At 38.6% G+C, this 21,633-nt stretch overlaps 1 protein-coding gene across 1 annotated transcript in view; it reads left to right on the plus strand.

Moving 5' to 3' along the window:
* LOC149245218 (peptide-N(4)-(N-acetyl-beta-glucosaminyl)asparagine amidase-like) overlaps positions 1-14,962 on the plus strand; it is a 41,275-nt gene extending 26,313 nt beyond the window's left edge. The window contains exons 3-7 of the mRNA XM_089455549.1: positions 13,050-13,105; positions 13,270-13,329; positions 13,738-13,825; positions 13,930-14,694; positions 14,820-14,962. Coding sequence (XP_089311675.1) covers positions 13,274-13,329; positions 13,738-13,825; positions 13,930-14,694; positions 14,820-14,936 — 1,026 coding nt within the window. The 5' untranslated portion in view covers positions 13,050-13,105; positions 13,270-13,273 and the 3' untranslated portion in view covers positions 14,937-14,962. The remainder of the gene's footprint in view (positions 1-13,049; positions 13,106-13,269; positions 13,330-13,737; positions 13,826-13,929; positions 14,695-14,819) is intronic.
* Positions 14,963-21,633: the final 6,671 nt, after the last annotated feature.

Here is a 21,633-nt window from a genome sequence, read left to right on the forward strand (position 1 = left end):
AGCACAAATCTGCCCCAGAAACCCCAGCATTAGCCTCTCTCTGGACTGCGTCTGCCCCGTTCTCCCTCACGCTGGCCCTGCGTCACCCTGGATGGGTTTGCGTCAGCCTTAGGAGGCCTTGCATCAGCCCTCTGGCCCTTTGCGTCAGCAACGCTGGCCTCTCTGAGGCTCTGCGTAGCTCCCGGCTGCCTCTGCGTGGCCCTGCGTGAGCCCTGGCTGGCTTTGCGTCACTCTCCCCGGCTACTGCGCTGCTCTCCCAGCACTATCTTTGCCTCTTTGTCTCTCTGTACTCAATGCCCCTCAACTGCAACTCTCGATCACTAATTCTATCTCTCTTAGCAAACCCCGCTCTAGAGAATAGAATGACTGATCGCTTTGGTGTATTCTCCAAGTGACCCTCAAGCCTCCTCTTATACTTTTCCTGTTGATATATCAATGACTGAGATTAAGTCCCTAATCAACGGCTAAGATTAGATCTGGCTTGATCCATGTCTTTTGGACCATTCTAACACAGTTTCATATTAATACACATTAATATTTTATTTTTCCTGAGTTTAGACTTAGGGACTCCATTAAAAATATTAATTATTTTAATATCTCCTGAACTGTTTAGAATCTGCCCAAACCATTTCTAGGTATTGTTGATCTCATGTGCCCCAACCTCTCCACCAAATTTCGTGGTTAGAGCACATCCGATGCTACCCCAAATCAACATTCCCTCTTAGCGAGGACTGTGCTCTAGCAATACTCCTCACTAAGTATTATTCTGATCATCCGGCATTGGTACCTGTGCTGATGCTAGGCCTTCTTGCCCAACATCCTATGCACTGCTGCATCCTGTACTACTGCCCATGGTTCTGCCACTGCCACTGCTGCATCTGTACGACAACTCCCTCTGCATCTGTGCTGCTGCTGGTCCTTTTTCCCAACACTGCATCTGCACTGCACCTCCTCTCATCACGCTGCATCGTGCTGCCCACTGCAACTCAGTTACTGAGAAGTAAGTAACTGATCTCCCAATCTGACCTCCCTGTTGGGCTAGAGACACCCACTGACGCTGAAGCTCCCTTTGTCGCTGACCAGTGCTCCCTCTCTGACCTCTGCGCTGCTGCAACAACTCCTTGCGTCTCCCACCGTTGCACACCTCTCTGTGCCATCCTGCACTGGTGCAACACTCCTATGCCTCTCGCACTACTGCAGCCTACTAGCTTCGCGCTGTCTCGGGACTCTTGCACTGTAGCTCTCTCTGCCGCTCCATCTGCATCCGTCTCTGCCCACATTAGCTAGTTCTGCTACTCCTCGTCAGGGCTCCCGTACCAAGGTCTAATCTAAGAGGCTAGGTACCTTGAGGATCCTGCCCCTCATCGCCTGTAGTCTGCCTGACTATAGCTCGATGTCTCCCCACTTCCGCTCAAGTGGTGCATGTGCACTCATGGCACATTCATCGTCCGTCAAAACTTCATTCTCTACTCGTGTTGGCGCTGCCTTAGTCTCAGAAGACTCTCCCTTACTCTTCTTCCTTGGACACTGGGTTGCATAATGACCCAACTCCCCACAGTGGAAGCACTCGATCTTGGAGAGATCTTTCTTCTTCCGCTTCTCCTGCTTTCCCTCAGATGCTAGGGTGACGTCTTCCTCCTCCTGCTTGATTTTGATCCCCTTGCTATTGCTACCCGTCTTCGACTGTCGTCTGATCTCTTCCTGGCGAAGAGCTCCCACATCTCGTCTCAAGGTGGGAGAGTCCCTCTGCCCAGTATACTCTGGACAAACACCTCCTAGTCTTCTGAGACAACATTCAAGGCTGTCCTCACCATCAGGTCCTGATCCGGTGTCGCATCTATAGTAGTCAATTGATCTCGGATCTCATTCAGTCCTCCGAGGAAGGTGTCAACCGGTTCTCCCTTCTTCATCTGATATGACCTCAACTGATTCTCAAGCAACATTCTTCTCTGCACAAAGGTATGCTGGTACAACTTCTTGAGAGCCTCCCACATATCAAATGCCATTTCCTTCTCGGCTATGTGTGGTACTACATGATCAACCCCTTCAAGGATGATGCTCTTGGCCCTCGCCATTGCCTCCTCGTACTTGTCATTATCATTGCGGTCGACTGGGATAGCTATTACCTTCAAGGCGAAGTTCTTGACATGATTCCTGTCAAGTACGGATAAAATTTTGGCCTTCTAGACTGTGAAGTTCGATGCTCTGTCTAGTCTATCCTGGTCTCTTACTCCGTGTAGTGCCATGATGCTCCTCTACTTCCCTCCTGGAAGTTCTCTGTTCGACTCCTCTGAGTCTCTACTTCCTATCTGGAAGTTCTCTTCTGGACTCTCTCTGAGTCTTGATTTCCCTCTTGGAAATCCTTCTGCTGCTATTGAGATGCCCCCTACTCTGATCGTCTTGTGCAACCGCACCACTGATCCGGGTTCCTCGGCTAGAATCCCTTGATAGCAACTCTTCTGGCCTTTCTCTGTTAGGTACTGTTCTGACTACAGTACCTCACCAGCTCCACTCTGCAATATTCCCGCAGCCTTCTAAACCCCAGCAACCTGAAGGTGAGAGCTCCTAGGTTCTGTGCAATCCCGACACCAGCAATCCGACCTCCTCAGCCAACTGTGTCATCCCTCCCAGCTACTGCGTGGCTCTGCGTGAGGCATTTTTTCCTTCCTTAGACTCTGCGCTGCCTCTTCCCGACTCGCCCTTGATGATGTAGGCACTACGTCACCCTTGTTGCTGCTTTGCTAGAAACAACTTCTGTCACCTCGGGACAACTGTTCTCTGCTGCTATTACTCTGCTTGGCTGATGCCCTTTAGTCCTCTTGTGATCTACAATCATGCTTTGATACCATGTTGAACTTTCTAAGTTTACTTAGTTAGAAACCCTCCATGCACTTTATTTGATTTATTCCTACCTACTTGTTATTTTCCTTAACAAGTTATTTACAATGTAAATACTGAAAATAAACACTAGTGCATGCTCAACATATTATAGATCAGCAACTAAAAGAAACAGAAACAAACACACCATATGACACCATTATTTTTGGACTAATGTCCTCGGAAAAACCCAATGTGGGAAAACCAGTGCAGCTATCTGAGGGTTTTCTTATTAAGCAATATCAGAGTACAATCTGGGTGCCGAAATTGGCCTACCCAACAGAGAATTTCCTTGGCAGTAATACCTCTCAGTTTCTGACAAATCTTTTGGCTGAAACCCCGAATAATCCTTTCGGCAGCTACTCAGCACAAATCTGCCCCAGAAACCCCATCGTCAGCCTCTCTCTGGACTACGTCAACCCCTCTCTGCCTCACGCTGGCCCTGCGTCACCCCGGATGGGTTTTTGTCAACCCTCTGGCCCTTTACGTCAGCAACGCTGGCCTCTCTGAGGCTTTGCACAGCTCTCGACTGCCTCTGCGTGAGCCCTGGCTGACTCTGTGTCACTCTCCTTGGCTACTGCGCTGCTCTCCCGGCACTATCTCCGCCTCTCTGTCTCTCTGTACTCAATGCCCCTCAGCTGTAACTCCCGATCACTAATTCTATCTCTCTTAGCAAACCCCACTCCAGAGAATAGAATGACTGATCACACTCGTGTATTCTTCAAGTGACCCTCAAGCCTCCTCTTATACTTTTCCTGTTGACATATCAACGGCCGAGATTAAGTCGCTAATCAACGGCTAAGATTAGATCTGGCTTGATCCATGTCTTTTGGGCCATTCTAACACGGTTTCATATTGTCGCGGTGCTTGTACAATCCGAGCGACAACCTTTTTTAGCGCCATTGTTGGGGACCATTTTATTGGACCTTGGTTTTGACGCACTCTCATCAATCTTACTAATCTTCCAATCTTTGCCATTCGTTAGCCCATCACGCGACACAACATTTTTGGCACCTTTCCTTTCATCATTATTCATCTTTTCATCACCTTATCCTTTGTACTCTCACTAATCCTTTTGATCTTGTTCATTCACACTTTTAGCACCTGAACACTTAGGTTGGTTTCCTATTTGGGTGGCAACTCCACTTATTCAACCATTCACAAGAGCCTACTCTAGAAGGAATCTTGGTAGCTTGGTTAACCCTGCCCTTGATTCCGAAAAGGTTCTAAGAGCTCGGTTAAACAAATTACATTCTAGAGAGCAACTAAATTTTCTCGGACAAGAAGCCCTCCTTGATCTCCATTTTCTTTTCATCAATCCTTCGAATCAAGACATCATGGTTAACTTTTATAGGCCTTGCAACTTCACCATCATCCAAGGATATCCGCATGACCTGCCAAATGAATCTACCATGAGAAAGCTACCAATCTTCCAAGGGGATAATGGCATCAATGCTGAAGGACATATAAAGAAATTCAACAGTTTCATCCAAAGATTTGTTCATACTACTGCGTACAACCATGAAGATGTTAGAATGAAGCTGTTTGTTCTATCCTTAGAAGATGATGCTCTCGATTGGTTTCATGACAAAGCTGATAATAAAATTTTGATTCTTTAAGAACCCTCCTTGATTCATTCAGAGATAAATATGGGGATAGGAGAGAAGGGAAATATTTGGTTAAAGAATTCAACACTATTAAGAAAAGAGAGAATGAAACAGTGGAAGAGTTTAACCAAAGATTCAATAAACTTTTGAAAGATATGACTCAGGACTACAAGCCTCCTGATAAGATAGTTTTGGAATAGTATCTTGAGGCTTACCACGTTGAAACTCAATATGAGATAAGACGCGCTCACCCCAATACTCTAGCTATTGCCCAAAGCACAACTGAAGAATTAGAAAAGGATAGAAAAGCTTCTGGTAAGTCAGAAGTCCCGAGTTTTGATAGAGGTCCAGTTAAATCTAAGGGAAAAGAAGTTAAAGAAAAAGAGTCAGAATAGTTAAAGAATTGACCCGATTAGTAAGAGAAATGAAGATTGAACATGCCAGACAAATAAGCGAGATGCAGAATCAGTTAATACAGATGGAAGAATCCGAATGTAGAATATGTCGCTCAGGAATAATAATAATAAAAAGGGTAACAACAATAATCCATGGCCAAGAAGAAATCCTCTAAAATATCAAAGGCCTCCTACACCGCTTGAGTCTGCTAATATGATTGATGAACTTGTTCCTTTCTGTAGACCTTGTGAGAGTTTCCATGAAGAAAGTACATGTGCCTTTGCTAAAAGAATCTTGGAGGAAAGTAGAAACCAACAGAATAATAATGCAAGTCAAGATAACTCCAAGGAAAGTTGATGTGCCGACATGATTTCTTCAGCCTTTTCCATCAATACCTTCAATGAAGAGAAAGACCCCATTACTCAAGCATATGGTGAGTAGCCATCTCAGGAACAAATTCTAGAGCTTGCCAAAAGTAAAGGTTATACCTATCAGAGTAGAGGTAAAGATCAAAGTCAAAATAAGCAAGTTCCTTCTGAAAGGTATAAGTTTGGATTAAAGGTGAATTGGGCTGCATGGATTAATAACATCAAGATGTCAGTTCCAGTCTTAGAACTTTTGAAGATCCCATCACAAAGAGCTTCATTCTTCAGAGCTTGAGGCATTGCTCAACAAGAAAAAATTGATACTCAGCCTGAAGATGAAGAAATTAAGTTAAGAGATATAAACTGCTATATGACCAATGAAGACCATCAACCATTCTTTTTGACATTGGATATTAATGATCATATCTTTCACAATTGCATGCTTGATTCCGGTGCATCTACAAATGTTATGACCAAGAAGGCCATGGAACAATTGAACTTAAGAATCTCTAGACCTTACCGTAACATTTGCTTAATGAACTCTAGAAAAGTTGAAGTCCTCACTGTGGTTATAGATCTATAGGTCTCCTTGGTTGATTACCCATATAGGATCACCACCATGGATATAGCAATGATTGATGCATCAAATGTATGGGGAATGATTATGTCTAGAAAATTTGCAGCGAATTTAGGCGGATCTATTTAGATGGATCTATCTTACACCACTATTCCAGCAGCAGCAGGCATTATGGTTAGGTTATACAGAGAAGTTGAAAGAAGGTACCACGTAGAAGCTCCAAAGAAGTTGGAGAATGGTGAAGAGGTTGTTCCACAGGGTCATCCATTGTATTTTGAGTCAGAGTTTATCTAGGCAGTATGCCACTTTTCTTCATTCCACTACCCATCCCCTCGTCCAAGCAGAAAGAGAAGCTGGTTTCAATTTGACAAAGATACGCAACACAGTGATGAGCAGTTGCACCGACCAAAGAAGGTCAAATTTCAGCAAGGGACATCTGATAAGCAACCTATTGATGATCTACCAGTTAGTCAGCGATTGCCCAAAATTGATCCACATCGATGACATTTGATGCCATGGGGCATCGTTTGTATAGTATCTCTAACCCTATCCCTTTAATTTCATGTCATTAGATAGTTTTATTTCACACATTTATGACTATGTCTTTCAAATTTCAATTTGTTAGAGTAGATTTTTCTCTTCTAGCATGATTGACTATGTATGCATAACAATTTCGATTTTGAATGGATATCTATTTGATGGACTTCTGTTTTCTTGGATGCAGGATTCTGGGGTTCTCACATTATTCCATGGAAACAACGTGTCCCCATATGGAGCCAGATGTTTCATTCATTTTGTCAAAGTTCTGAGGAAGCAAATGTACCATATTTTTCTTCAAAGGATCGAAATCATCAACCATTGGCACTATGTTATTGTAAACCCATTCTGCAAATTGTTAATGTAAATAATGCTAGTAAGACTATGAATGTATGTAACAACCTATGTAAGCCTATTATTTTGGCGATAATTTCATCCTAGGATCGAAATCATCAACCATTGACACTATGTTATTGTAAACCCATTCTGCAAATTGTTAATGTAAATAATGCTAGTAAGACTATGAATGTATGTAACAACCTACGTAAGCCTATTATTTTGGCGATAATTTCATCCTAGGAGGTTTTTCATCTCACTGACTCATGTGTTTCTAAACATAGATGGTCGGCAAAGTTTTTCCCACCAACCTCACCCCAAAGCTAGGGTGGAATTTGTCATCAAAGTCTTAGGTAAGTCATAGTGTTCTAGTCGAGTCTTATGTAAAAGTGATTTGGGAATAATTTAAGCTAATTGGATAAATTATTTTATTACAAGTCACTTGGTTTGCTAGATCATATTGTGTCGCATAATTGGGTATGTAATTTGAGGGTCTAAGCCGAATGGGTATTCCCACTTTCAGAGTTGAATTTGTTAAAATATTATGTAAAAAGTATTTTAGTGCATGGTCCCTCATATTTAGACACTATGGCTAAAATATTAGAGGGTGGAAAAAATATTTAATCTCTTCAAGTGTCAATTAATTAAATTTCCTGGCAAAATTAAATTAAAATCTTAAGCCATAAATTTAATTAATTTGAGTCAAAATTAAAATGTCTAAAGAAATTAAATTCTCCAAGTGGAAAATTTCGTGGGTCTCAAAGAGAGGAAAATTTTTGGAGGTCCCCCACCAAGGGAATATTGGAAATTCCAAGAAAAATTGGGCGCTTGGACCTTGATGGTTAAGTCAATGTCAAATTTTTGAGGAAATTAATTCAAAATAATTAATTTTGAGCTAATAAAAAGGGGATTTAATGAGAAATTCGAAAATTCCTCAAAATAAATATTTTCAATGGCTAAGATTAAAAGATCATCAAAGATTTATCAACGACCAAAATTATTTTGACAAGGATCAAGCCAACTAGCCGTTATTTTTTTACTTGGAGGATTTATCTATAAATTAGAGAGTCATTTGTGTCAAAAGTCATCTGATGTTTGGCTAAGAAATTGCTGCAAAAGAATTGATGTAACACTACAGTCCCGCTGGGAACGTTTATTTGAATCATAATAAAGACTTTGGGGTGTAGTTCATGGTGTTCAGTGTTCATTGATTTGTGGTATGTGCTGGGTACGGGCTTTCCTATATTGTGCTTATTAATTTTAAAATTTGTTTTTCATTAGATGGGGATAAAATCATTCTATTGATAGATTCTGGGTTTATCTTAGATGATTTGATTCGCCATATGTCTAACAAATTTTCTTGAGAAAAATATATAGTGTTTGCAGGTTCCCTAGTCCTTGGTCCCCAAGTTCACAAACTATGGGCATGAACTGACCTTGTTTGGACTCCAGATATTTATGTGGTTGATTTAACTTCGCTAAGGCTATAGTGTGCATTAATTTTCCAAAGTATTATTAGCCATTTATCAAAGAAAATTCCAAAAATTTTTATTTCTCAAAAATTATTTTAAAACCCTTGTATATTTGTAAATTTTGTAAATAGATTTGTAAAATTATTTTTTCTAATTGGGGTTTTGGGGTTTTAAGATTTGTTTTGTACATATTGGGATTTTGGGTATTTGTAAATCTATTTGTGCAAGTGAAATCAAGTGGAGAAAGATGGAATAGAGCTAGATCTAGGCCCTTGAGGGTAAGATCTGTTGAAGAATGTAACTAGATTCGGTCTTCATAATTGTATTTGAGTCATAATGAAATGTATTTATCAAAAGAAAGAAAAAGAAATTATTATTATTATTATTATTACTTGTTAAAGCATGGGTTTCATGCTTGGGTCATCATGTTTTAGGTCAAAGTCCCCATTGAGGACTTCTAGCTTTTGTCTTGAGTCATTAGAGTCATTGTCCATTTAATGAGACCCTTCTTGGGCTTTTAAATCATGTAAAACAAATTAATATTGAGTAAAATAAGTCATTTGTCACCTCCACACCAAGTCGACCCTTACCTGATCAGGTAATTTTTTTTTGTAGGGCCAACCATTGAAGAAATTCCAGTAACATTCAGATCTGAAGCAAATAAATTTTTCTGAAGCTGGGGTTTCGAGTTTTATCCTTCCCGAGCCCGGATCTAGCCCCTCCAAGGCCAACGCCCTCCTCTCTAGCCTCTGCGTTAGCCCTAGAGCCCTTTGTGTCTGAGTTTTGAGCCTCTCTAAGGTTGGCCATGAGGCCTTGAGACCTCGGCCTCCCCTTCTCCCTCTTGCGTCTTGGTTTTAGGGGATTTTTAGCCCTAGCCATGAGGCCTAGGGCCTTCAACCCTCCTTCCTCCCCTCATTTTCCCTAGGCTGCAACCCTAAAGGGCTTGCGGTTGCCTCTTGGAGGGTGCCTTTAGGGTGCCACAGGCCTTAGGGCCTAAAAACCCTAGGCTGCAGCCCCTAAGGGCCTCTCGGTCCTCCCTTGAGCCAAACAACAACCCTCTAGGGCTTGCTGTAGGCCTTCTTAGGCCTTTCCCTTGAGACACTAGGCCTCTATTAGCTTTTCCAGCCTTCTTTGGCCCTCTGCCTAGCTTCTCTTAGCCCTAGTTTGCCTTAAATCCATCTCTGAATTTTCTGAACTAAAAATTGGTGATATTGGCCTTAGATTGATGTTTTCAGGTGACAGTCATTGAAGAATTTATGGGAAAATTTGACAAGTGATCTATAAGGCCTAGGGCCTAGGGTTTGCTCTCTAAATCCTCATTTTATCTCTGTTTTGTTACAGCTGTAAATTCCTCTTCATAACGATGATAGAAGTGCCCTAAAAACACATCTAATTGGTCAAAATACTCTAAAATTGCAAAATAATTTTTTACTAAATTTTTGCTCACTTGAGCATTGAAGGTTTAGCCTATATTTACATTTTTGTTTGCTTGAAATTTTCTGCATAATCACTAAATAACACAGTGACCTTGCAGTCGTCAGAGCCACAATCTCTGCAGTGCTGAAGGCATCGGCTGATTGGAACACAGGGGGAGGTATCGTTAATCAAGCCTTTGGCTTCCATCTCACAACCTATTCTGAAGATTGTTTCTCAAAACAGTTAAGGGCAAGGTTCTATCTAAATTAGGCATATAATCTAAAATTAACCAAGATCCTTGCATCACACTTAGGTCTTAGGAGTTTCATCTCATATAGGTTAGTTAATCATATAAGCAACGATTTTCCATCCGGTTACTTGGTCATAATTTATAATAAGTAGGAACTTTTGACTCCATAAGGCACTGGTCTCAATTCTAAGTTTTTAATCGAATCCTTAATCTTACTAAATTTTCACCAAGTAACTAGGCCACTTAACTGTGTCTCCCGGGCAAGTTGGTTTCCAACTTGCTTTCCATTATCTCATTTCCATAGGGACTACCCCCCATAGCCTACTGTTGGGAGTCATCTAGAATGGAGTGGGCGGGGATTAGAGTGACAACCCCCGCCCTGAGCAATTGTCGCGGTGCTTTCCATTATCTCATTTCCATAGGGACTACCGCCCATAGCCTACTGTTGGGAGTTGGCTAGAATGGAGTGGGTGGGGATTAGAGTGACAACCCCCGCCCTGAGCAGTTGTCGCGGTGCGTGTACAATCCGAGCAACAATAATTTGAGCGGTAACCTTGCCATTTGACCTAGTAGTCGATCTTTAGGAACCCCTCCTAGGACCCCTGCTAGATTGAGCTGTAATAGAGTGCATCTATAGGAGTGCGAGCCACAAGAATATAGAGAGAAGTCACTGAGATGAAGTGTAAGATACAAAGTATAGTGCTAGCCATTGTTGAGCCAATGCGAACTAGAAAAGATGCTACTAAGAGAATATGCGAGCCATAGAAATCATGAGAGAGCCTCAGATAGAAAAATGTGAACCATAGCCACAGAGATGTCTAATGCGAGCCTCAGATATGAGAGATACCAATTGCACACTATTGGAGATGGTGTGATCCTCCATTTATAGACATTCGCATAGTCCAAAATAGATGCCTTCAAGCCGACGTTAGAGTTTGGAGGGAAATACTTCTAAATTCAAACTTTGCTCAGAATGATATTTAAATATATTTTCTCTTAATGATTTCTTTAATAATTATTTGCCCAACTAGATTTTGTGATATCAAATAATAATATTTCCTTTAATCAATTTGAATTCTTCTTGGGGCAAGGTGGGCTTCCTCTGGGGTCTTGGGTTCCTATGGGGAAATTCGTCTCATAGTTGCCCCAATTTTCAACATAATTGTTTAATGATATACTGGAAAAATTAAAAGAAGATCAACATCATTAGAAGTAATTATCAGTTTTCAGAAATATGTGCTTGTATTTATAGCACTTGAAAAATCAACAGTAATGTCACAAGTCAATCTAATCTAGGTAACTCTTCATTTCTATAATTGATTGGGCTAGATAGGCCATGGGGATTCCCCCCAGGATAGACTAGCTTACTTTTTCCTTAGTTTGAAGTGTGGGGCAAGGCTATCATGGTGATAGTGTTTAGCTTGCCTATTGTTCCTCTAGGCTTTTCTGCTGAGGTTAAGACTTTTCCTCCAAGGTTAGAGTTTGAGAGCTAACAGAAAGCTTAGTGACTTCTTATTTGGTAGCTGTACTACACTGTTAGATATATAAGTATGTATTCATTTTTTATTCACTATAGAAAAATGTTGTTCCTCTCTTTTAGGTTTGTACCCAAGTCACAGGGTTCGGCGAACCTGAAGCTTCAGGTTCGAAATTCGCCGAACTCGTAAAAAAAATTTGAGGTTCGTTCAGGTTTGGCGAATTTGAATTCTTTGAATTCTTATTCAATATCAGTCTTGGAAAAATTTACCCAAAATACTGAAAGAACTGAGACGCGAATTGGTAAGAAACAAAGATATCACGATGGCGCGCCCTCCCCAAGTATTTGGCCAGTCTTATTCAACGTCACTGTCGGTAAACAAATAGTTGCAGAGATGAGATGTGATATGGTAAGAAAGAAATATCGTGATGGCGATGTGATATGGTAAGAAAGAAATATCGTGATGGCGCGGACCCCCAAGAATTCACTGCAGCGCGGAGAATGATGGTGCGTAAGGATAGCATCGATATCAACCAAGACATCGTCGGTCCCTGTTTTAAATAAATATATGTATGTGGAAAATACTGAAAGCAAGATAAGATTCATTTGTATTGATTGAGAAAATGGGAAAGTGTCGGACAATGGGTCCGCTCTGTTTTATTTACCGAATAAAGTAGCGGTGACGGTTGTGCGTCGTCCGGCAAGATAAGATTCATTCGTATTGACGGAGAAAATGGGAAACAGTCGCACAATGGGTCCGCTCTGTAAGTAGCGGTGACGATTGTGCGTAGTCCGGCTGTTAGCTTTTTGCTGTATATATATACGGCTGTTAGCTTTTTGATATATATATATATATATATATATATATATTTTTTTTTTTTTTCTGGATTTTTTTTAAATTTGTTTGTCTTTTAATTTTGTATGTTTACTAATAAGAATTTGTGTTAATGTGTTTATGGATCGATTTTGAATTTTCTATTATTTTGTCATATATAGATATATAAATATAAATATATATATATTGAAAAATATGTATAGTCGAACCTAATGCCGAACCTCATTCGAACCTGATCGAAAAATTCGAATTCTAATCGAACTTAATCATTGTCGAACTCGAACCGTGTGACATTGGTTTGTACATGATGTATTTGAGTCCCGTTGAGCACTTTTAGTTATCTAGATTTTAGATACCAATATAGTTTCTTTATTTCGTTTTTTCTGTTGTATATAAAGAAACTTAGTATTTTCTATGTATAAAATATTGAGCAGAAAATATCTGTTAGAAAAGGCAGAATTTATTATTTGGATTTGTTGTCTCAATAATATAAGCTGAAACTAGCAGCCATTTAGTACTTCACTGGCCCTGTAATGTATTGTCATTTGTTGCAGTGGATAGTTCCCTTAGTATCTCCTTTTAACTTAGCCATGCTATGCTTCATTTCAAATTGCATTTCCTGTAATGTATTGTCATTTGTTGCAGTGGTTAGTTCCCTTAGTATCTCCTTTTAACTTAGCCATGCTATGCTTCATTTCAAATTGCATTTTTAGAAATACTGCTGAGAAAAAAGTTCTCTAAGAAGCGGGAAAGAAAGAGAACTTGTTTCATACACTGACATTTTTTGTTAAGGATGTATCAGGATTTTATGTTTTTCATAATCCTTACATGTAGCATTGTAGCCTTGTAGGTTCATGCCATTATTCTGTAGCTGTAGTTTTGATCGTAATTGGCACTTTTGCAGGTTTTGGCTTTCACAGATCATGTGTGGACAGAGTGTTTCTCTGATCATCTTGGCCGGTATTGTTCCTATGATTATTCATCTTTTATGTGAAAGTTTATGTTATAATTCATGTTATATTCATTCAAACTGGTATGGCTTTGCAAGATTATTGGCAATCTTTGTTACACCACATGTAGTATAATTCTTCTTCTCATCTCGCTATATGTATTAAATAATGCAGATGGATGCATTTAGACCCTTGTGAAGGTGCATTTGACCAGCCATTATTATATGAACAAGGGTAAGGATTTATATACTTCACATTGTCTGTCATCCTTGGATTTATGGATTTATGCAGGTTCTTTTAGACTTTAGTTGAGATGTTTGGATCCAAAAGAATCTGAACTACGTATATTTTTTGAATAGAGAGTTCTTTATTTTGTAGATGCATATTTGCATCCAACAGTTCATTTACAAAGGCAGGAATTGCGGATTACTTTATTTGTTTTTATCTGTACCTCGCTTTAGTAAAGAGTCCAATATTTTCTGCTTGTAAGCATAACCGTTACTTTTCTGTTCAAATTTGCTTTCACTGGTCCCTTTCTGATGACACAAACAATATATTTATTATATTTAGAATGAAGGTTTAGGTGAAATGCCTTCATTTTGCAAGCAGTGTTTGGCTAACTATGTGTTCTACTATATAAAGCTGGAATAAAAAGTTGAATTATACAATTGCACTCGCAAAAGATGGAGTATATGATGTGACAAAACGCTACACAAGGAAATGGCATGAGGTTTGTTCCATCCAATTCAGTAGTAACAAATCTTCCTGTGGAAATTTTCCTTTTATAGAATGTTTGTCCTATTGTTTAACTCATAAATATGAATCCTTATGTAGATTCTACATCGGCGTCTTGTCACTTCAGAAGCTAATGTGCAAGAAGTAATTAGTAGTTTGACGAAGGAAGCTCGCAGACATTTCTCTCCAGTTGAGCTGGCTGCACTTGAAAACCGTGATAAGAGAGAGTTGGATGAAATAGGAAGATCAAATTATCCTGAAGAATTTTTATGTTCGTTACCTGGACGGCAAAGCGGATCAAAAGAATGGCGGATTTCTAGAGCTGAGCTTGGTGCTAATAGTAATATTAATATGCCCTCCCAGCATTATTCGTGCCCCTACCGTATATGTATAGATGACCACATTGGGAAGATTTATAAATCCTTTGGATTAATTTTATACCAATGCATTGATCATGTGAAATCCATTACTAGAGTTATGGATGAACTGAAGGGTTTACAGAATTTTCTGGTTGAGCTGAGTGCTACACCTTTCAGAACTCGGAAAATAACAATTGATTCGAAATCAAATATGTTGGCTTTATCTGAAGTCCTAAAAAGTAATGCATATGAAAGCTTATTTCAGTCTCTTAATCTTAAGAGCTGCTTAGATGAAAATGGAAAAGGATTTGTTTGCTTGGGTGGGGAACCTGTCATGACCTCACTTGCCTTGCCAGTAGCTGTGGATATTCTACAAGAGATGGTCAACAATGCAGGCTCTGACAAATACCTTACTGATGATCCAGCAGTAAAAGTGTTTGCCAATTGCACTAGAGTTTGTTTTGGTTCAGTTCAAGCAAGTGGAGAGCAATTGCCTTTGGGAATTGTAAGTTTTGTCACTTTTACTAAAGAAATTGTTTCTAAGAAAACAGGAAAAACAGTGTAGTTCAATGCTTGGGATTTGAGTTTCCTGTATTTCCAAATACTATCTTGAGAATTCAAAATTTGCAGGCTACAGCAGCTTTTGATGGCCTTAAGTCAACTAAATGGGAAGAACCAGATGGAGGAAAAGGTAATGTACCTTACTCTTCGAGAGTTTATTACTGTTGCAAAGTTAGCTTTCTATGAGATTCATCATCTTTTGTCAGTTGGTTAACTTTCTCGCTTTAATTTTTACTATTTCCCAAGGGTGTGGCATTAACTTATAAATGAATTTGCCTGTGCTTTATGCAAGCTGCCACATGAGTCATGCTGGAAAATTTGGGAGTTAGTTTTATTTAGTTGGTTAGGTTAATAACATATTCCATCATGTGTGACTGACAGTGCAATGACCATTGAAATTCACAAACTTTGTCACAAAACAGACGACAGTCTTGTTGTCGCACAATGTCTAGGCACTGTGACAATGTCTCAGATCGGGGGCTGTCACCTTGATACCCAATCTCTCCGTTTAAGTTGTCTCCCTACAACAGACTAAGGGGGGTGGACCATACAGAAATGGAATGAAGGAGGACTAGTTGGGAACCAACTAGGCCAGGAGACAGTTGAGCGACCAAATACTTGTTTAGATCTAGCAAGACTTAAATGATTCGATTTATACAATTGATACCAGTGCCTTGTAGAGTCAACTATCTTGCTAAAAAATTTAGGACCAAGTACATGATGGACAACTGCTGCTAAGGAAAATGTTATTATGATGAAAAGAGATGCAAGATGCGATTAGCAAAGGGATGAGTGAGTAGTCTTGAGGTAAGATCGTTTAAGACTCAAGTAGTTAGTATTGATTAACTTTATGACAAGAGTAAGTACTTAATGAAATGAAGAGATGATCTTATACAAGACAAAGTGCCAAATATCTCAAGTGCCAATAAGATACACAAGATAACCAAGATGACCACAAGATATATGCTCTTAAAGAAAGATCACTAATATGTTAAAAATTATAATAACCACAAGCCAATAATAATATTAATGTCAAGGAACGAGAACTAGAGCATTTATCCAATTTATGCTTCAATGACAATTACTTGAAAATTCCAAAACTACTTAAGAGATATTCAAATAGCCCATGTTTTCAATTAGATCCAAATCGAATGCAAGCCTTTTCAGTGATACTTAGCTCAATAGATTTCACAATATTTACCATTCACCAAACAAGAAAACCTTTTTGCAATTTAAAATATTAGACTTATATGCTCCAAGTGTGTGAAATGAATTTCCTTTAGGCAATGAGCTTGTGTGTATGTGATTCATAAACTCAGAAAATAATAGGTGTAAACTTGGGATTTTGTTGCCAATAATTGTACCAAAAATTTGTTGACCTGAACTTATGCAAACAGTCATCCAAAAGCACTTATTTTCGAAGATTAGATTTAGGACAACAACAAATTCTCTAATGGCAACAATAAATTTAAAATGCCAAAGTAAGCCAAACATGTCAAACAAATTCTGAATTGTGTTATGAACTCAAATCATTTGAAATTTCAGAATTTAATCCATGGCAGCCAATATGTTTTAGTGATAAAAAAGGGCAGCAGAAAAGACTTTATGACAACAGGGAAATGCTTGCTGCAATCAAGAAGATCACCCTTCTAGATTCTTATGACAGTTACTTCCACAACGATATTAAAACTCTTAATTTTCAGAGAATTGTTTTTTAGGACAACAGTGAATTGTTTAAGACAGCAACAAACAAATGTTATGACAACAACAATATGACAATGAAAACAGTGAGCTATCAATGCTATCTTTATACTAAAAATTTACCAAAAATTTTCCAAACTTGCCCACATGAATTATCAAAAAATTTCAGCCTGTTATGATGTGATTTCCAAAATTATATCAGATCTGATATACTTATTACAGTCAGCAATTAAAATATGAAATAGGCTTAATGATGGATTCCCAACTCAAGAAATTAATTCCTTAATGTATTAGACAACTTAGGAACTAATTTTAGGCTAACCCACATGAAATTTTGCCACTATTAGAAAGGTATATGATCGCTGTAGCAAATAGTGAGGAAAAAAAGGGTTTAGAGATCAAACCGTTAGGCCCTAAGCCTTGAAGATCACTTGCCAAAGTTGCCAAAAAAAATTTCAATACCTGAAACACAAATTTTTACCAATTTTTCTGCAAAAAGTCACCAATGATCAGCTTCAGAAAATTAAATATTCAGATCAGAAAAGGAGGTCCTCTTCGGAGTAAGAAAACGATGTGGTTTGTGATAAAATCTCGAGTAAAATTCTCTCTGTGATTCTTCCTCTATTTTGTCTTGTACATAAACTATTGTTGAATATTAATAAAAGAAACCCTCATCTGCTGCACCGGTTTTCCCACATTGGGTTTTTCCGGGGGCAATTTTCCAAAAATAATTGTCACTATGGTTATATATGTGCTAGTATTTTCCTTGTATTTACTTTCTGCAGCTTTTTATTTGTGAAGACTGTAGTATATGTATTTTGATGTTTGTCGTAGAAAACTGCAAATAATTTGTTTAAGTAATTTAACAAATAGAAGAAATATTATTGGTTACTATAGTAGGATTTGGGATCACCGAATTTTCACATGGTATCAGAGGACAAATCATGAGAAGGAGAGCTCAGAGCAGAAAGGAAGAAGGGGGTTCGAAATCCTACCTTGACAGCAGTTCGAAATCCGAAAGGCAGCATAGTCCTTGAGCCAAGGAGGTCGAAGTTTTGAGTGAGATCGATTTCTCTGAGTGAGTCGACAGAGAAATTTGATTCTCCAGATCAAATCTTTCCACAGGCAGAAGGGAGCAGCGCAGTTTCCTTGCAGAGCAGACCTTCAGCTGGGACGTAGTTGTTTTGTAGTAGTTGCTAGCAAACCAATGTCAGAAGAAAGGAGAATAGCACAGGAAGTTATGGATACTCAAGAAGCCTCAGAATTATCTTCTAGGTTGGAAGATGAGTTTGCATGTTTGTCAGGATCAGCTTCAGCTGGTGTTTGGTATATTGATAGCAGAGCTTTAGCTCATATGAGTGGAGTAAGGTGTTGAAGAATCTAGGGCACATGTAGATAATGAGATTCTTCTTAGCATGATAACTATTTGTGAGGTATTTTATCTTTAGCTTATTAGCACAATCTTTTCTTGATATCATTGGTGTGTGTATTTATTACTTCATCAAATAGCTAGCAAAACAAATAGACAAGAACAGACGATGTTGGCTTTTTTCCAGGGCCAAAACCTCTCCCTTTTGGAGAGGAAAACCTGCACAAAATTCTTCTTATAGAGATTCCAATTGACGAATACCAAGACCATGACCCTTGACCTACTAGGCCACTCCAAGACCAAGACACCAATCCTCTTCTTTGTCACTATTGAGATCATCATCATTGTTGCACCAATGAGCACATCATTGATATCATCATCGCTGCACCATCATTAAGATCATTATTGTGCATTCACTGAGATAGTCACAGTCAGTGTTGCAGGAATCGCCCCCCCCCCCCCCCGGATCCAAAGGCAGAATCGCGAATCGTACGGAATCGATCCGGAATCCCCACAAGAAGCGCGATTCCGTTTTTGAGGTGGCGCGATTCCGGGTTAAATAGACGATTCCTGCCATTACGGTTGCGTTGCCCCCGGAATCGCGCTTTAGTAATATATAAAGAACTTATTATTCCGATATGCTCGCCATACAAGTCACTATCATGGATAATTAAAAAGCAGAAGTAGAGCTTTAATTATGCAAATCGTAATCGAGAAATAGAACGGTTGACACGTGAACGCCTTCAAATGATAGGTTCATCAACAAAATCCTGTCAGAATGGGTGCTTATTTTCATCGCCAAAAGCTTCCTGGATGCTTTTAAATGAGAGTAACAGTTGAACATGTCCGCCATGTAACCCCATTGCCAGATTAAAAAATTTCATGAGATACTCGTGTTACCACTATTATCTCATGAAATTTCATGAGACGTGAAATGTTCATGAAGAAAATGCTGTCAGCGTGGATTGCTTATTTTCATCAGAAAATCTTCAGAGTGCAGTGGATGCTTTTCATTCTGACCAGTAGTTCAACATGTCCGCCATGTAGAACCATTGCCATCCGAAAAAAAATCATGACATACTCGTGCTCGAAAGATTGATGAAATAAAAACGTAGATAATTATAATAAATTAGAGAAAGTATTTATTTCTTAAACTCGTTTTTAAAATATATTAATGTAATTTAAATCCTATATCTTTTTAGTTTATTGGGTAAGGTAGTGATATATAAAATTGTAAATTGTGAGTGTTGAAAGTACCATATTTAAATAAGAAAGCTAAGAAATAACTTTCTGCATGAGAGGACAAGGGCTATTAGATATCAATTAAAAAACATATCAAATAATTATTAAGCTAATTTCATAAAAATAAGTTATATTATAATGTTTTTATTAAATTATAAATAATAATAATTTAAGTTTTGATTATTTTTAAATTATAAGTTATAATAATAATTTGTTTTTATATAAATAATAATAATAAATTTCTTTTTCATATAATAATTTGATTAATAAAATTTACAAGTTGTATCTTCTCTTTTTTATATTTAATTTATAATATTTAAAAAAAATCATATTATATTATAGCTATTTAAATTTTATAGTATAAATATAAATGGAAGTCATTTCATTTTTTCTAAATAATTATATAAGTATTTACTTTGTTCTTATGATGTTCTCATGCATATTAAAATTCAAACATCACATTATTTACTTTTCTGATTTATTGCAACTATATAAAATAGACCAGGATGAAAATAATAAGAACATTATTTACTTTTCTGATTTATTGCAACTATATAAAATAGACCATGATGAAAATAATAAGATCGCTTATATATAACCAAATCTTCTACAATTAATTTGGTATTTGGGATGTTTGTTTTGAGTATAAATGCAAAAAAATATATAAAAATATATATATATAGCAGACGCTTCCGCGGACGCTTCGCTCCCTAGATTTTTGGAAAATGACGCTTCCGCGCTCCGCGCTTCCGCTTCGCTCCCGCTTCGTGCAACATTGGTCACAGTACATTTACTGAGATCATCACTATACCAATGAACTCTATATACTGTAATTATGTCTTCATCAAAAATTGTGCCGAGATGATGATTACGTCCAGAATATGAGACAGAGTGTGTCCCTGTGGGATCACCAAGATCCTTATCATCACACTTACGCCTTGACTGTGACTGTGTTTGTTATGCGTTATGACTGTATTGAGTATGCCAAAACGTGATCATGAGGAGGTCGATATATAGTGATATTTCTCAATGTAATTTCCTGCATCGAGACACTATAATCATTACCGATACTGTACCTCCGAAATTACAAATGAATCCAAAGTGTCTGTACTCCTATGCTTGCCTGAGATTCTGTATCCATTGTGCCATCCGAAGTTTCAGAGGTATGTCCGAAATTCTTTTCTGTAATTCTGAACCTTAACGCCTATTTATAGTGGTTTGTCTCCCATATTTAGTCGACGTGTCAATGTGAACCGATGTGTCTCTTTATTGAGCCGACATGACTGTTCTTTAGTTATTTAATTCATATGCAGGTCGACATGGCTATGTTTTATATCGTTTTTCTTGTTGCCATATTCAAGAGGATTGTGCTTGTCTTGGAGGGCTGATCTAGACACTGGGTTGAATTGTATACATTACACATAGGCTCAAGAAGAGTATGACCTTAACTCTTTGACATCCTAAGGCTCTCAATGGGAGCCACTAAATAAATATACCTCTTGCTCATGAAACCCATGCAACAAGGAATAATAATAAATTCATTTTCTTGTTTACAAAAAATCATAAATACAATATTATGAAGACCGAACCTAGTTACACTTTCTTCAACATAAGGGAATATTTTTCGAGCTATCAAGAGGAGCCAATGGAATTCCATATCACTATGGGCAAAAGAACTAAGCGTACTCCAGTAGGGAAAGGGACCATAGATTTTCAGACAGAAGTAGGAACCAGCACTGGCACCACAAATGTGTTTCATGTGTCAGGATTGGGTATGAACCTAATCTCAGTGTCCTAGTTGCAGGACAAGGGATATAATGTGTACTTTGTGGGAAAGAAAGTGTATGTCAAGCATCCCACCTGGAAGAAGGTGAGACAGATTGGAGCTCGAAGCAACAGACTATATAGGTTGCAGATCGATTCTCCAATGGCACTGATAAGCAGTGATGACAACAGTAGGAAGGAGCTAAATGAACTATGGCATAGGAGGATGGGGCACTTGCACCATGGAGCACTTAGGATGCTCAGAGAGACTGTAACATGAGTTCTAGCTCTCAGCAATGAGCACGATGATCTATGCCGAGGATGTGTACTTGGGAAGTACGCAAAAGCAATGTTTCCCAGAAGTGACAGCAGAGCCAAAGGCGTGTTGGGATTGATACACTCAGATATATGCGGCCCTAAGTCCACCAAAGCTCTTAGCATTGGCGAATATTTTGTCACTTTTATTGATGACCATTCCGGAAAAACTTGGATCTACTTCTTAAAGACCAAAGATGAGGTCTTTGATCGATTTCGAGAGTTCAAGGCTCTTGTAGAAAACATGACAGGGAAGAAGATCAAGGTAATGCATTCAGATAACGATGGAGAATACACAGATAGAGACTTCACAAAATTCTACGCAAATGAAGGAATCAAAAGAGAGTGGATAGCTCCCTACAATCCATAAGAAAATGGAGTAGTGGAACGGAAGAACAAAACTATAGTCGAGGCAACAAAGGCCATGTTGTATGATCAAGATCTGCCTAGATTTCTGTGGGCAAAAGCATTCAACACAACAGTGTACATTGA

The sequence above is a fragment of the Pinus tabuliformis genome, chromosome 7 (genome assembly GCF_031772625.1).
Source record: "Pinus tabuliformis cultivar Carrire ecotype Pingquan chromosome 7, CPIR1, whole genome shotgun sequence".
NCBI lineage: Eukaryota > Viridiplantae > Streptophyta > Pinopsida > Pinales > Pinaceae > Pinus > Pinus tabuliformis.